The sequence below is a fragment of the Ipomoea triloba genome, chromosome 6 (assembly GCF_003576645.1).
Source record: "Ipomoea triloba cultivar NCNSP0323 chromosome 6, ASM357664v1".
NCBI classification, from domain to species: Eukaryota; Viridiplantae; Streptophyta; class Magnoliopsida; order Solanales; family Convolvulaceae; genus Ipomoea; species Ipomoea triloba.
Window position 1 is genome coordinate 19,506,340 of NC_044921.1, and position 12,632 is coordinate 19,518,971.

Here is a 12,632-nt window from a genome sequence, read left to right on the forward strand (position 1 = left end):
ATTGAGAAGTTGAGTGTACTTTCAAGAAGTTCCCTTGACAACACGAGTACAAGTGTTACAATGAGTTCCAGCTCAAATTCAACCAATTTCGCTAATGTGCTCAGACCCTTCAATTGGAGGTATTCCCAACCAATAATACCTAATTATTTATGGGTAACTCAACTCTGTTCAACCTTCCTTCCATTTATTTATAGTTTTTGCTCCTACACTTTCATCCATCTTGATTTTTCACTTTGAATCTTTCTCTGTTTTATATGCTTGCCGATGCTAAGGCTATCTTTCTATCCACTATTGTCCACTGGTTGAATGTTATGTTGCCTTTATAGATTGGTGAATGTTCGAGATATATGCTATTGCAAATCAAAATTTATTTGGGCTTATCCTACTAGTGTTGAGCTGTAGAGTTTACATCATGAATCATTTATAATCAACTCTAGTTTATGGATTATTTACTCAAATAATCTAATTGGTATTATACTATCTAATTAATCATCTAAACAGATCATCTTTGTGTTTATGTGCGCTTGGTATGTTATATACTTAAGTCCATATAAGATAGTGGCAGGATGATATATATGTGTTTGGATATGGTATTTTTATGTTTATATGTCTAAGCGTATTGATAGAGGAATTAGGCATATACCATGGACACTCCGGAATTTCTAAATAAATTGCGAGCATCAGGCATACCTAATCATTTTTTAACCTTGAAAGTTGGGTCACTAGTCATGTTACTAAGAAACATAGACCACTCCATTGGATTATGCAATGGCACTAGGTTGGTAGTTACTAGATTGTCCAAATATGTAATAGAAGCCAAAATAATGACCGGAAACAATGCAGGTACAAGGGTGTTAGTTCCTCGGATGACTATGATACCGTATGATCCGAGATTGTCTTTCAAATTTAAAAGGAGGCCAATTCCATTAATGCTTTCATATGCAATGACCATTAATAAAAATAGAGGACAAACACTTTTTCATGTGGGATTGCTCTTGAAGAAATCAGTTTTTGTTCATTGTCAACTATGTGTTGCAACATCTCGATTTAACAATCACAAAGGTCACAAAATTTTAATTTGTAATGAGTCAGAAATGCATTGTAATTCAACTACTAATGTTTTTTACCAAGAAGACTTTAATAATCTGTGCTTTTTCTTTGAACAAAGGTTATTTCATTTATTATTGTACCGTAATAATAATTGAATTCATGTCATTTCCACTAACTTAAGTCTTCTATACAAAAAGCTAAAATTCGTGTATTTTACATACCTTATCCATAACTGATTTAAAATAAATATTAAATATTTTTATTATAAAAACATGAAGTAGATGTAGTTTTCGTAAAATTAATTATAATATATATATATATACACACACACACACTAAAAAAAAACAATTTGTAGGGGAGGGGGCAAGGTTCCCATCATCCTAAATGGAAACATGCTTCGTGAGAATTGAGTTTTGTATATATTCACCACATTCATAGAGAAGCAATTGTTGAGTTGATTAGTTGACTTCAATTTATACTTCCTCCGCACTCCATTTGTAGGTTTTTAATGAGCTCCCAAAGAGGTTTCGACCATCATTTATTGAAATGTCTCAAGACAAGGTTTATTAAGTTTTAAAATATTATTCTTATTGTCAAGATGGTAATTGATTGTATCTAATACAAATAGCAAATATCACTTAATTATATACACACAAGAAGCATTTCAAAATCAAAATACACATTACATAACTAAATATGTGGCTCATTCAACCTTCGACCTTAAGTTTTGGTAAGCATAATTTTTTTTTGAGTTCTACTGACTCAGTTACAATGTAGTATGTTCATAGCTACTTTCTCAACCTACTGAAGCACAAAGAGTCAACAAATGCCTCCACTGAGGCTCGAACCCACTCCCTTCCACATGGGAGTGTACACCGGGTGCCGCTTGACAGATCTTACCGACGGTATCAAAAGGATCAAGACAAGAAATTTTCTCTTGCAAGAATAAATTCATCATACCTTTAGAGTAAATGCATAGTCATGCGCCTAACAAAGAACTTGCATTTATATTTTCAATAATAACATAAAATCAAACATTAGGTTTTGTTAGTAATTGCACATGTTTTGGTAACTATATTATATTATTCTCTTTCTTTTATTATAAATGTTACAATCATATTTCATATTTAATTATATAAGTTTAAATCGTGTATCACACGAGACAATATCTAGTTATACAATATTATACAAGTAATGCCTATTTTAAAAACTTGCTAAAAAAGTAGATATAATATTAATGAAGAAAATTATATTTTGATAATGCACGACCAGCGAGCTGAGTGTAATTCATCACACCTTTTTGGCAACCAGGCACAAAGGGATCTTTTTATGCATAGTAATTCCAGGCGCAACATTGGTGTCAATGTCTTCTTTCTTTAGCCAAGAAGGAAGTTCCCAATCAAATGCATAAAGAAGATTAGCAAGTGCAAGCTCGGCTGACGCAATGCCTAATGCTAATCCGGGGCACATTCTCCTACCAGCTCCAAATGGGATGAATTCAAAATCTTGTCCTTGATAGTCAACCTTGTTATCAAGAAATCTCTCAGGATAAAATTCATGAGGGTTTTTCCAACACTCAGGATCTCTGGCAATGGCCCAACCGTTCACAAATACTAGAGTTTTTGGCTTAATTTCATATCCATCAATGGTGCATTTTGAGAGCGTTTCTCGTTCAACAAGGAGTGGAGCCGGTGGATATAACCTCATGGTTTCTTTTACAACTGCCTTAAAATATGGTAAGTCTTGAATGTCTTCTTCATCGATTTTACCTTTCTTCCCTACACGGTCTCTGATTTCTGATTGAACTATATACATTATTCTTGGGTCTTTCATTAGAGCCGTCATGGCCCAGACTGTAACAGCTGCACTTGTGTCCGATCCAGCAACAAAAACAATCTAAAGTTTAAGAGAAATGATGAATTTAAGGAAGAAAATATAAAGTAAAAGATAAAAACTCAAACTAAATTGACAAATTAAAGTAAATTGAGAAATAAAACATCTCTAAACTTACCATTAACACTGCTTTAATGTGATCCCAAGTGAGATTGACTGAAGATGAATTCTCCCTCTTCAAACTGATTAAAACATCAAGTATATCACCATCCATTGATTTTGGCCTGTTTGGATCAAGATGCTGATCAATTAAAAGATGGCAAAAAATCTGCAATTAAGGAGCCTCCCACCATCATTGCCTGAGATTCAGCCAGAAGTTTGTGAAACCCCCACTTCCCTGGTCTTTCCTCATCATATCTCTTCCCAAAAGCAGACCTACAAATTATGTTGCAAGTTAGAGACATGGCTATCTCGCTTAGATTTACTAGCTGAGACGAGAAGGCAAGCTCAGATATGCGATTCATCATCCGAGAAACTTCATCTTCCCGGATTGGTTGAAAGTGCTTCACTCTCTTGAGACTAAAGAGATGAAGAACAGAAATCTTTCTCATCTCTCTCCAATAGTCTCCATAAGGCGTAAATGCAATTTCCAGGCCGTTGTAGGATAACTTCTGCCGGCCTATAAATGATGGCCTACTACAAAACTCCAAGTCGTGTGTCTTTAAGGCCTCTTTCGCCATTTTCGCCGAGGAAATCACTACAACTTCTCTGTAACCAAGTTTCATACGCATCAAGGGGCCATATTTCTTTGAAAGCTTCCACAGGAACACATGGGGCTCTGCACTATCAAGTTGATGCAAGTTCCCAATGATTGGAAGGCCTGGAGGACCTGGTGCATAATTATTGGACTTCCTAATAGTAGGAAGAATATAATTAATAGTGAAAATAAGTGCAATAGGTAGAAGAAAGAGTAGCAGAAGCATTTTTGTATCAAAAACACAAAGCTAAGGCTATTGCATGCGTATTGGTCATCTATATATGATGGCGGCTTATATATTGGTTTCTGAAAAGATGGGACAAATTTTGTTTTCATAAATATTAATTAAGCTGTCCGAATAATGTATGAAACATTATCTTTTTTGTCGCCTCCCGGAATTGGATTTTGATCTGATCGAGAATCAAATTAAAATTAAATTTATACACATATAAGCAGCTTAGCGATGTGCCTTTCAGAAATATGTGTTTGGGTGGCATTTGCTGGCTTCAACAGACTGCTGACTCGAATACTTTGCATGGCCCTATAGTGCCAGATTTATAGCAATTATTGTGGGTGGCTGAGGAAAGCACTTTGATCTTCTTGAACTATTGATGGCTGCTTATAGTTATTATTTCTAAATTTAGAAAGGGATACAACACTGTTGTGGCGGTGGTTTTTAATATATTTTATTTTTTTAGCAGATCAGAGAAACGTGCATATATATTATTCAATAATGTATACTAGTCTAGTAGTTTCTTATATTTATAAAAGGGAGGTCAATAATTGTTCACTTTGCTAATTAAGATTACAATGTGAATTTCACCTAAAACGTAAAGCTCAACGTATATTAACTGTAAATATATAAATTTAAATCTTATAAGTATATAATTTGTTAACTATAAGTATATTATGATAATTGTTAATTAGTTATAATAATATTCTGAGTTCATAATATGAACTGTATGTGAATAAACTTAAAGTTATATGTTCATAAATTGAACATGTCAATATGCTATGAAGTTAATCATTAAGTCTATGGTGTAGAATTACACTTATATAGCATTATTTAAACTTGTAGAATTGGGTTAGTAGTCTTATTCCTTGTTTATTAGCAAAATTATGTGATTGTATTTAGTTTACATTTAAATATAGTTTTAAATAAATGTTTGACATGTAATTATGATAATGGTATAATTTTAAGAGATATTTGGTTGAAAATTAATAAGTTTTTTTTTATATTTTTATTATAAATTTAAAATATTAATTTTATGAATGAAGTTATAATTAACAGATTATGCACCTATAGTACCAAAGTTTTTTATGATTGCAAAAAAAATAAAAATAAAAATTGCCACTAAAGACACCCGTTTAACAAATTAACGAAATGTGACATAGTTTTGACCAGGATCTATGACATAATTAGCCCTTATTCCTAAATTGGCAAGTGAGAGTCCATAATTAATTTTTTTTTATATAAAAAAGTGATATAAAAGTGAGATTATTTTTTTTGACTGAGTTAAAATTATAAGGATGTAGAAAAAAAAATAATGATTATTGTAAATATAATGTTCGTATTGGAGAAATGTGTATAGCGTTGCATGGACAAAGAAACTGAAACTTAGGCCGATGTCGTCCTTTGACAATCATTATTCCATTGGGCATGGTCACATGAGGTTCATTATTACTATATTAAATATTTATTTTTAGTATATTGAATACTCATTTTTCTTTAGATTTATTTTTTATGTATTGAATGTTTATTCTTAGGTATACTATCAAAAAATAAACATTCAGTACATTAAAAATGAAGAATTATTCGTGGTCTACATTGCAATGTGGATGGCTAGGGGTGGGCGTTTTGATTTTTAAAAAATGAAATCATCCAGTTTTAAATTTTTGTTCGGATTGAAAGAGTTCGGTTTTGGCTCGGATTTGGTTTGGTTCGATTTGAGAACCTGAACATTCCCTAGTTCTCTTGTGTACATAATTAATTATTTATTTTTACTTTTTTTTGAAAACAATTATTTATTTTTACTAATAATTTAAATTTCAAAATCTAAACAACAAGTCAAAAATGCATATTTAAATTTCTCAATTTAAAATAAGTCCAAACCGAGCCAACCTCTTCACATGCATCTGGCGACTGGCGTCCTACAACGACGTCACATACTCAGCGACTCGCAGATAAAATTGAGAACAAAGAACAATTGTGAAAATTTAAATTAAGAAATTAGAGATTTAGTATATATATATTGGGTACGGTGAAATTATAAATATAGAAAAGTTGGGTATATATATATATATATATATAAACCGATCTGATTTTTCAATTTAGTTTGATTTTTTAATTAAATTGAACTGAAACTATTCGATTTATAAAATATAAAACTTATGGATTTTTAATATGAAACCAAAACTGAATTGTGGGTTCAGTTCATTTTAAATATCCCAAATCAAAATACTCACTCCTATATATGGACCGCAATGTGACAGTGTACAATTTGCCATCCATTTGAGTGGTACTGAAAATGGGTAGGGCGGTGGCGTGATGTGCATCAGTATCCACAATTCTGTGTATTTGTAGCATCCACTCACGAGTCACACGGCACGTCAACTTTTATTTCGTTTGTCTCTACTATACCTACTCTCTTGCTATCCTCAACATATTTCGACCATATATTTATGTACCAATCATCATTTCAAATATTTATCACCACTCATTGGCCCTGTTTGGTAAATAATCAGCCTATCAACCAATTATGACTTATTTGACCACTATTAGTTGTTTAGTTAATAAGCTTTTTGTAACTCCAAAATGCTAAAATTCAAAAGGCTACTCAAAGCAGCCTTTTTAATTAGTTTTTTGAGAAAAGAAATTATACCAAACAACCATCAACAAACAGCCAATTTATCAAACAACTTTATACAATCAGCTAATATTATCAACAAATTATACCTTCCAACCCAAACAGCCAACCCAATCAACCAACAACCATTTATCAAACAGGGCATTATTTTTTGTTATAAATTTGACCTTCTTTAACTCACTTCTCCAGAATAATATTAATGCGTCAAGAATAATGTAGGCATAATAGCATGATAATGAAGTGGAGAGAAACTGCAGAAAATAAATATTATTGCCTAGTATTACATAAGCTTCATACTATCTCGAAACTTCAAGAACGTAGCATATCAAAGCATGGATAAGCGACATACAAAAGTAACTAGGATATTTTAATTTGACAACCCACAGTTGATCACAAATCACACCTTTTTGGCAACAAGGCACAAAGGGATCTTCTTATGCATTGTAATTCCGGGCAAAACATTGGTGTCAATGTCTTCTTTCTTCAGCCAAGAAGGAAGTTCCCAATCAAACGCATAAAGAAGATTAGCGAGTGCAAGCTCCGCTGATGCGACCCCAAGTGTCATTCCAGGGCAAATTCTCCTGCCAGCTCCAAACGGAATGAATTCAAAATCTTGTCCTTTATAGTCAATCTTGTTATCAAGAATTCTTTCAGGATAGAATTCGTGAGGGTTTTCCCAACACTCAGGATCCCTAGCAATGGCCCAACCGTTCACAAATACTAGCATTTTTGGCTTAATTTCATATCCATCAATGGTGCATTTTGATAGCGTTTCTCGCTCAACTAGGAGTGGAACAGGTGGATATAACCTCATGGTTTCTTTTACAATTGCCTTAAAATATGGTAATTCTTGAATGTCTTCTTCATCTATTCTACCTTTCTTTCCTACACGATTCCTGATTTCTAATTGCACTATATTCATTATCCTAGGCTCTTTCATTAGAGCCGTCATGGCCCAGACTACTAGAGCTGCACTTGTGTCCGACCCGGCAACAAAAACAATCTGAAGTTTAAGAGAAATGACGAATTTAAAACTTAAAGCTCAAACAGACAAATGAAATTAAGAAATAAAACATCTAAACTTACCATTAATATCGCTTTAATGTGATCCCAAGTGAGCTTGACTGCAGAGGAATTCTCCGTCTTCAAACTGATTAAAACATCAAGTATATCACCATCCATTGATTTTGGCCTGTTTGGATCAAGATGTTGATCAATGAGTTCTTGATAAAACGAATCCTGCTCCTTGAAGACCCTCTCAAGTCTTGCAGAGTTTCCAATGAGTTTATCTAACCAACCAAAATATGGCAAAAAATCTGCAATTGAGGAGCCAGCCATCATCATTGCCTGAGATTCAGCCAGAAGTTTGTGAAACCCCCACTTTCCTGGTCTTTCCTCATCATAACCCTTCCCAAAAGCAGACCTACAAATTATGTTGCAAGTTAGAGACATGGCTATCTCGCTTAGATTTACTAGCTGAGACGAGAAGGCAAGCTCAGATATGCGATTCATCATCCGAGAGACTTCATCTTCCCGGATTGGTTGAAAGTGCTTCACTCTCTTGAGACTAAAGAGATGAAGAACAGAAATCTTTCTTATCTCTCTCCAATAGTCTCCATATGGCGTAAACGCAATTTCCAGGCCGTCGTAGGATAACCTCTGCCGGCCTATAAGTGATGGTCTACTACAAAACGCCAAGTCGTGTGTCTTTAAGACCTCTTTCGCCATTCTCGCTGAGGAAATCACAAGAACTTCTCTGGAACCGAGTTTCATGCCCATCAGGGGACCATATTTCTTTGAAAGTTTCCACAGGAAGACCTGGGGCGCTGCACTATCAAATTGATGCAAGTTGCCAATGATTGGAAGGCCTGGAGGTCCTGGTAGAGAAGTTTGTGCCTTCCCAATACGTTTGCAAGTAGGAAGAAGAACATAATAATAAATCAAAATAAGAGCAGCAGGTAGAAGAAAAAGTTGTAAGGCCATTTTTGCTTCAATTCAAATTCAAAGACAAATTAAACCATTTGCCAGCCACTTGAGAAGTTATATAAGAGCATCTCCACCAGTCCATGATTTTTGCCCTTTTTTTTTTTGTTTTTTTGTTTTTTTGTTTTTTTGTTTTTTGTTTTTTGTTTTTTTTTTTTGCCACTTAGGAGAAAGAGTGGTGGAGAGAAAAAGAAAAAAAGAAAGTTGTGTTAGTAAAAGAAACAATGATTGAATTTGTTAGCAGTCATTATCTTCATCAACATGTCATTTACATTCTCACTAGTATGAATGGTCTGTAACTATTATCTCTTCAGAAGCAACTAATTCTCTAATCTTATGAAACCTTACATTGATATGTTTAGTCTTATGATGGTATACTTGGTTCTTAGCTAGCCAAATAAATGACATTTTGACCATCGCAAAGCAACTGAACTTCACCTTGCTCAATATATACCTATTTCCTTAATCAAACCTGAAACCCATAAGGGTTCTTTTAGTAGCTCTCTAGTCCTAGTCATGTACTCTGCTTCAGTTGTAAACAATGTTACAATAGACTAAACTGATGATTTGCAACATTTAGGTCCTCTACCTAAAGTAAAGACATTCTCAGTTGCAACATTTAGGTCCTCCACAAGGTCTTTAGTTGGTTACATCTTTCCGTGCAAATGAGATTGTTTTTAAATTTATAATAAACTGTTTTTTTGTGACAACCAAATTAGACTTTTCTCCAATTATAAAATCGAAATGAAGACTTTTGTGAAATGAAGACTAGACTCTCACTTAATTTCAAACTCTTTGGTATTTACTTAAAATAAATAAATAAATATTTAGGATAAATACTAAGAATTATCCAAAACGAATCATGCCACAATTGCGTCCAAGTTCATGCGTGATTCTATCAAAATTATACGAAGTAGTATTTTAAATTAAAATATATTATGTACTCGCGGTTAACAATTTCTATATACCTATAATTATCGTGTATGTAATTATCATGTTATACGCTTTTAATTTATTTACATGTACACAAATTTATAATACATAGTTTTTCGTGAAAACCAAATTTGATATTTTCAATTATAATATATATATATATATATATATATATATATATATATATATATATATATGATATATGATATATCATAAAAGTTTTTGAAAGAAAATTATAATGTAAATAAAAATAATAAGTACTATCAATATAAATCCATGAATGCAATGATTATCAAGGATAATTGTATTAAGAAAATGAATGTTTTAAATTGTATCTCGAGGTTGATATTATCTATAAATTATAATATACTATATTTTTGTGGCAATTGAATTTTAATATTTTCCGGGGCTATCCACAATCTTGAAATTATCTTGCTTTCATTCCACTGTGGACCCCCTTAAAAAAAAAAGTAAAAATTGCTAAGTCATGCAATTCTGACATTAGAGCATCTACACTAGGGTATTTTATTTGGTTTTTGAAACACTTGCTGAGATGGAAGGGAGAGAACACAAGAGAGAGAAGATAGGGGTTCCTTGCACTGTGGAGTTTTTTTGTGGGCTCCACTTGGAGAGAGAAAAAAAAAGAATAATAAAGTTGTGCGCGTTTCACGCACAACAAAGCCCAGCCGGGCACGTGCACTGCACGCGCTCGTTGGTGCTTACTCACCAATTTTTTTTATTTTTTTATTTTTAATGCTAGAGCAATGTTTTTTTTTCTTTTTTTCTTTTTTTTTTCATCTTCTCTTTCCTAATAACACTTACAAAAACTCCTCAAAAAGTACAAAAAAAACTTAACTATTAATGATGCTCTTAGAATTGTAGCTCACTTACAGTGGGCCTTTTTATTTATTTTTTTAATTATTATTATTATTATTATTATATTAATAAAAGAAACAATTTTTTTTTCAAAAAAAAAAAGAAACAATTTTTTATAAGGTGATGTGATAGTGATATCATTGTTTAAATAGGAGAGATAATTATTTACATGAATAGTGAATAATTACAAATTTAGTGATATGACATTTTGGGAGTGAGAAAAGATTACAGGGGTGAAAATAGCCTAATACATAAATTTATTTAACATCTTTTTTTTTTTGAGTACTACTGACTCTGTTACAATGTAGTATCTGTTCATAGCTACTTTCTCAACCTACTGAAGCATAAAGAGTCAACAATTGCCTCCACTGAGGCTCGAACCCACTCCCATTATCCATGGCAATCGAATTTCAATATTTTATTTTTATGTAATACATAAATTTATTTGCCAAATATTAGCATCCTCAACAGTTAGAGTTTTTGAGAAGTTTTTGCAGGTGTGACTAGGAAATAGAAGATGGAAGGGGAGGAAAAAAAAAGAAGAAAATAAACAAAATCAAAATATGCAGGAGAACCTCACCCCTTCTCTCTTCACACTCTCTCCTCCACATCATCTTTCTTTTTCTCAAAAACAGTGATAAAAATCATAAAATCACTATTGAGGATAGCGCTTCTATCCGTATCCTTGTAAATCTCTCTCTCTCTTAAAAATGAGTCTCACTTTTACATCATCAAAGTTACAATTCATTTACTATTCACACTACATCCATGCAAATCCAATCCATTTTTAAAAGTGGACCCTAATATCACATCACTTTAAACATTAATAAGTAAATAAAATAATTTTTTTTTTAAAAAAAAAAAAGAAGAAGAAAACAAAACAAAACAAGTAAAGAAACAAAAATAAATAAATAAAAAGTATCGTAGCTGCTGCGACATCTTTGTATGGATTTCAAATTTGCAACCGCTGCAAATTTGTAATCTAACTAAGCAATAAAAAAATATAAATGTTAAATTATTCTATATCATCTTAACACTTCATTTTGTCAATGATATTTTTACTGGGATAAGGCCAACCTTAGTAGTTTTAAATTTTAATGTCTTAATCATCATGCCTCAGCCTAATACCAATACTAAACATACTAACGATACTCGGATTGGCCTGGTGGCCGGCATTGTTGTCTTGCTTGTTAAACTGGTGTGAATAGGAACTGGTTCTTTGATTTGCGTGGCCCTGTGCTAGTAAATAAATGAGACCCTATCAAAATATAAATAAATTGCGAATTGAAGAAAAGTGATTCGCGTGAACATTACGTAGTATAATTTTTTTTTGAATAATACGTAGTAAAATTTAGATCAGTCATGAAAACTTAATTTTGAACAAATATAATCACAAATACATATATTAACTATTGAGCCAGGGCTAGACTAGGGGCCCCCAAAATTTTGGGGCCCTGTGCTATTGCCCATCTTGCACGCTCTAAAATCCGGCCCTGAATAGGAAAGCCATGATATGCAATATAATTGTGATAAATGCCAATTTGTCTTATTTTTACCATGGTTGAAAAAATCGCTAGGCGCTCGGGGAGCGCCTAGCGCCTAGGACGCCTAACCGGGGATTAATCGGTGCCTAGGCGTCTGTGTATTTTTTATTTTTTATTTTTTAAAAATTTGTTCAAGTATTTTTAATTTTTTTAAAGACTAATAATTATAAATTATATAATACTTTAATAGTTAATACTAAAATATTAAATATTAACCTAAAAAATATCTAAAGTTTGTACAATTTAGGATTATTTCGCTCAAAACGGTGTTGTTTTGAGTGAAATAACCTATTAAAAAAAAAAGAACAATAGTTAATCGACCGACTAGAAGGCCTAGCCGGTGCCTAGTCGGTCTAGTCAACGCCTAGGCGGCCAGCGCCTAAGCGGCCTAGGCGGTGCTTTGGCGGCCTAGGCGGAGCTTAGGCGGCTTAAGCGGTCGCCTAGCCGGCCAGCCGCCTAGACAACCATTTAATGTGATACGCTAGGTGGTCGACCAGCGCTTAGCGCCTAGGCGGGGATTAATCGGCGCCTAGGCGGGATTTTTGCAACATTGATTTTTACTCACGCTTATTGCAGAAATTGCTTGTATTTTTGTAAATTTTAGACATTTTAGAAAATGGCATAGGCAAAAAACAAGACATGTATGGTTTATTATTATCATTATTAAAAAAAAACTATAAAAAGATTGGTGTACGTATTGTTTATTATCTGCTTGCTTAATTTGTGAGGGGACTTGCATATTAATGCTCAACGCGCTTTCGACTCCTTGCCTACTTTGAACTCCTCGAA

General features: G+C 33.0%; 1 protein-coding gene and 1 pseudogene across 1 annotated transcript; both read right to left on the reverse strand.

The window, feature by feature from the left end:
- Positions 1-2,326: 2,326 nt before the first annotated feature.
- On the reverse strand, positions 2,327-3,866 carry LOC116021576 (annotated as a pseudogene).
- A 2,882-nt stretch (positions 3,867-6,748) lies between these two features.
- On the reverse strand, positions 6,749-8,525 carry LOC116021575 (cytochrome P450 83B1-like). Its single transcript, XM_031262010.1, has 2 exons — positions 7,594-8,525; positions 6,749-7,510 (listed from the first exon to the last, which is right to left on the reverse strand). The coding sequence occupies exons 1-2, from the start codon at positions 8,488-8,490 to the stop codon at positions 6,905-6,907; spliced, it is 1,503 nt and encodes a 500-aa protein (XP_031117870.1). The 5' UTR covers positions 8,491-8,525; the 3' UTR covers positions 6,749-6,904.
- Positions 8,526-12,632: the final 4,107 nt, after the last annotated feature.

Bases quoted from the DNA above. Each gene is read 5' to 3' on its own strand.
- LOC116021575 (XM_031262010.1), bottom strand. From the start codon at position 8,490: ATGGCCTTACAACTTTTTCTTCTACCTGCTGCTCTTATTTTGATTTAT. The intron at 7,511-7,593 runs GTAAGTTTAGAT...CTTAAACTTCAG, and splicing joins ACATTAAAGCGATATTAATG to ATTGTTTTTGTTGCCGGGTC.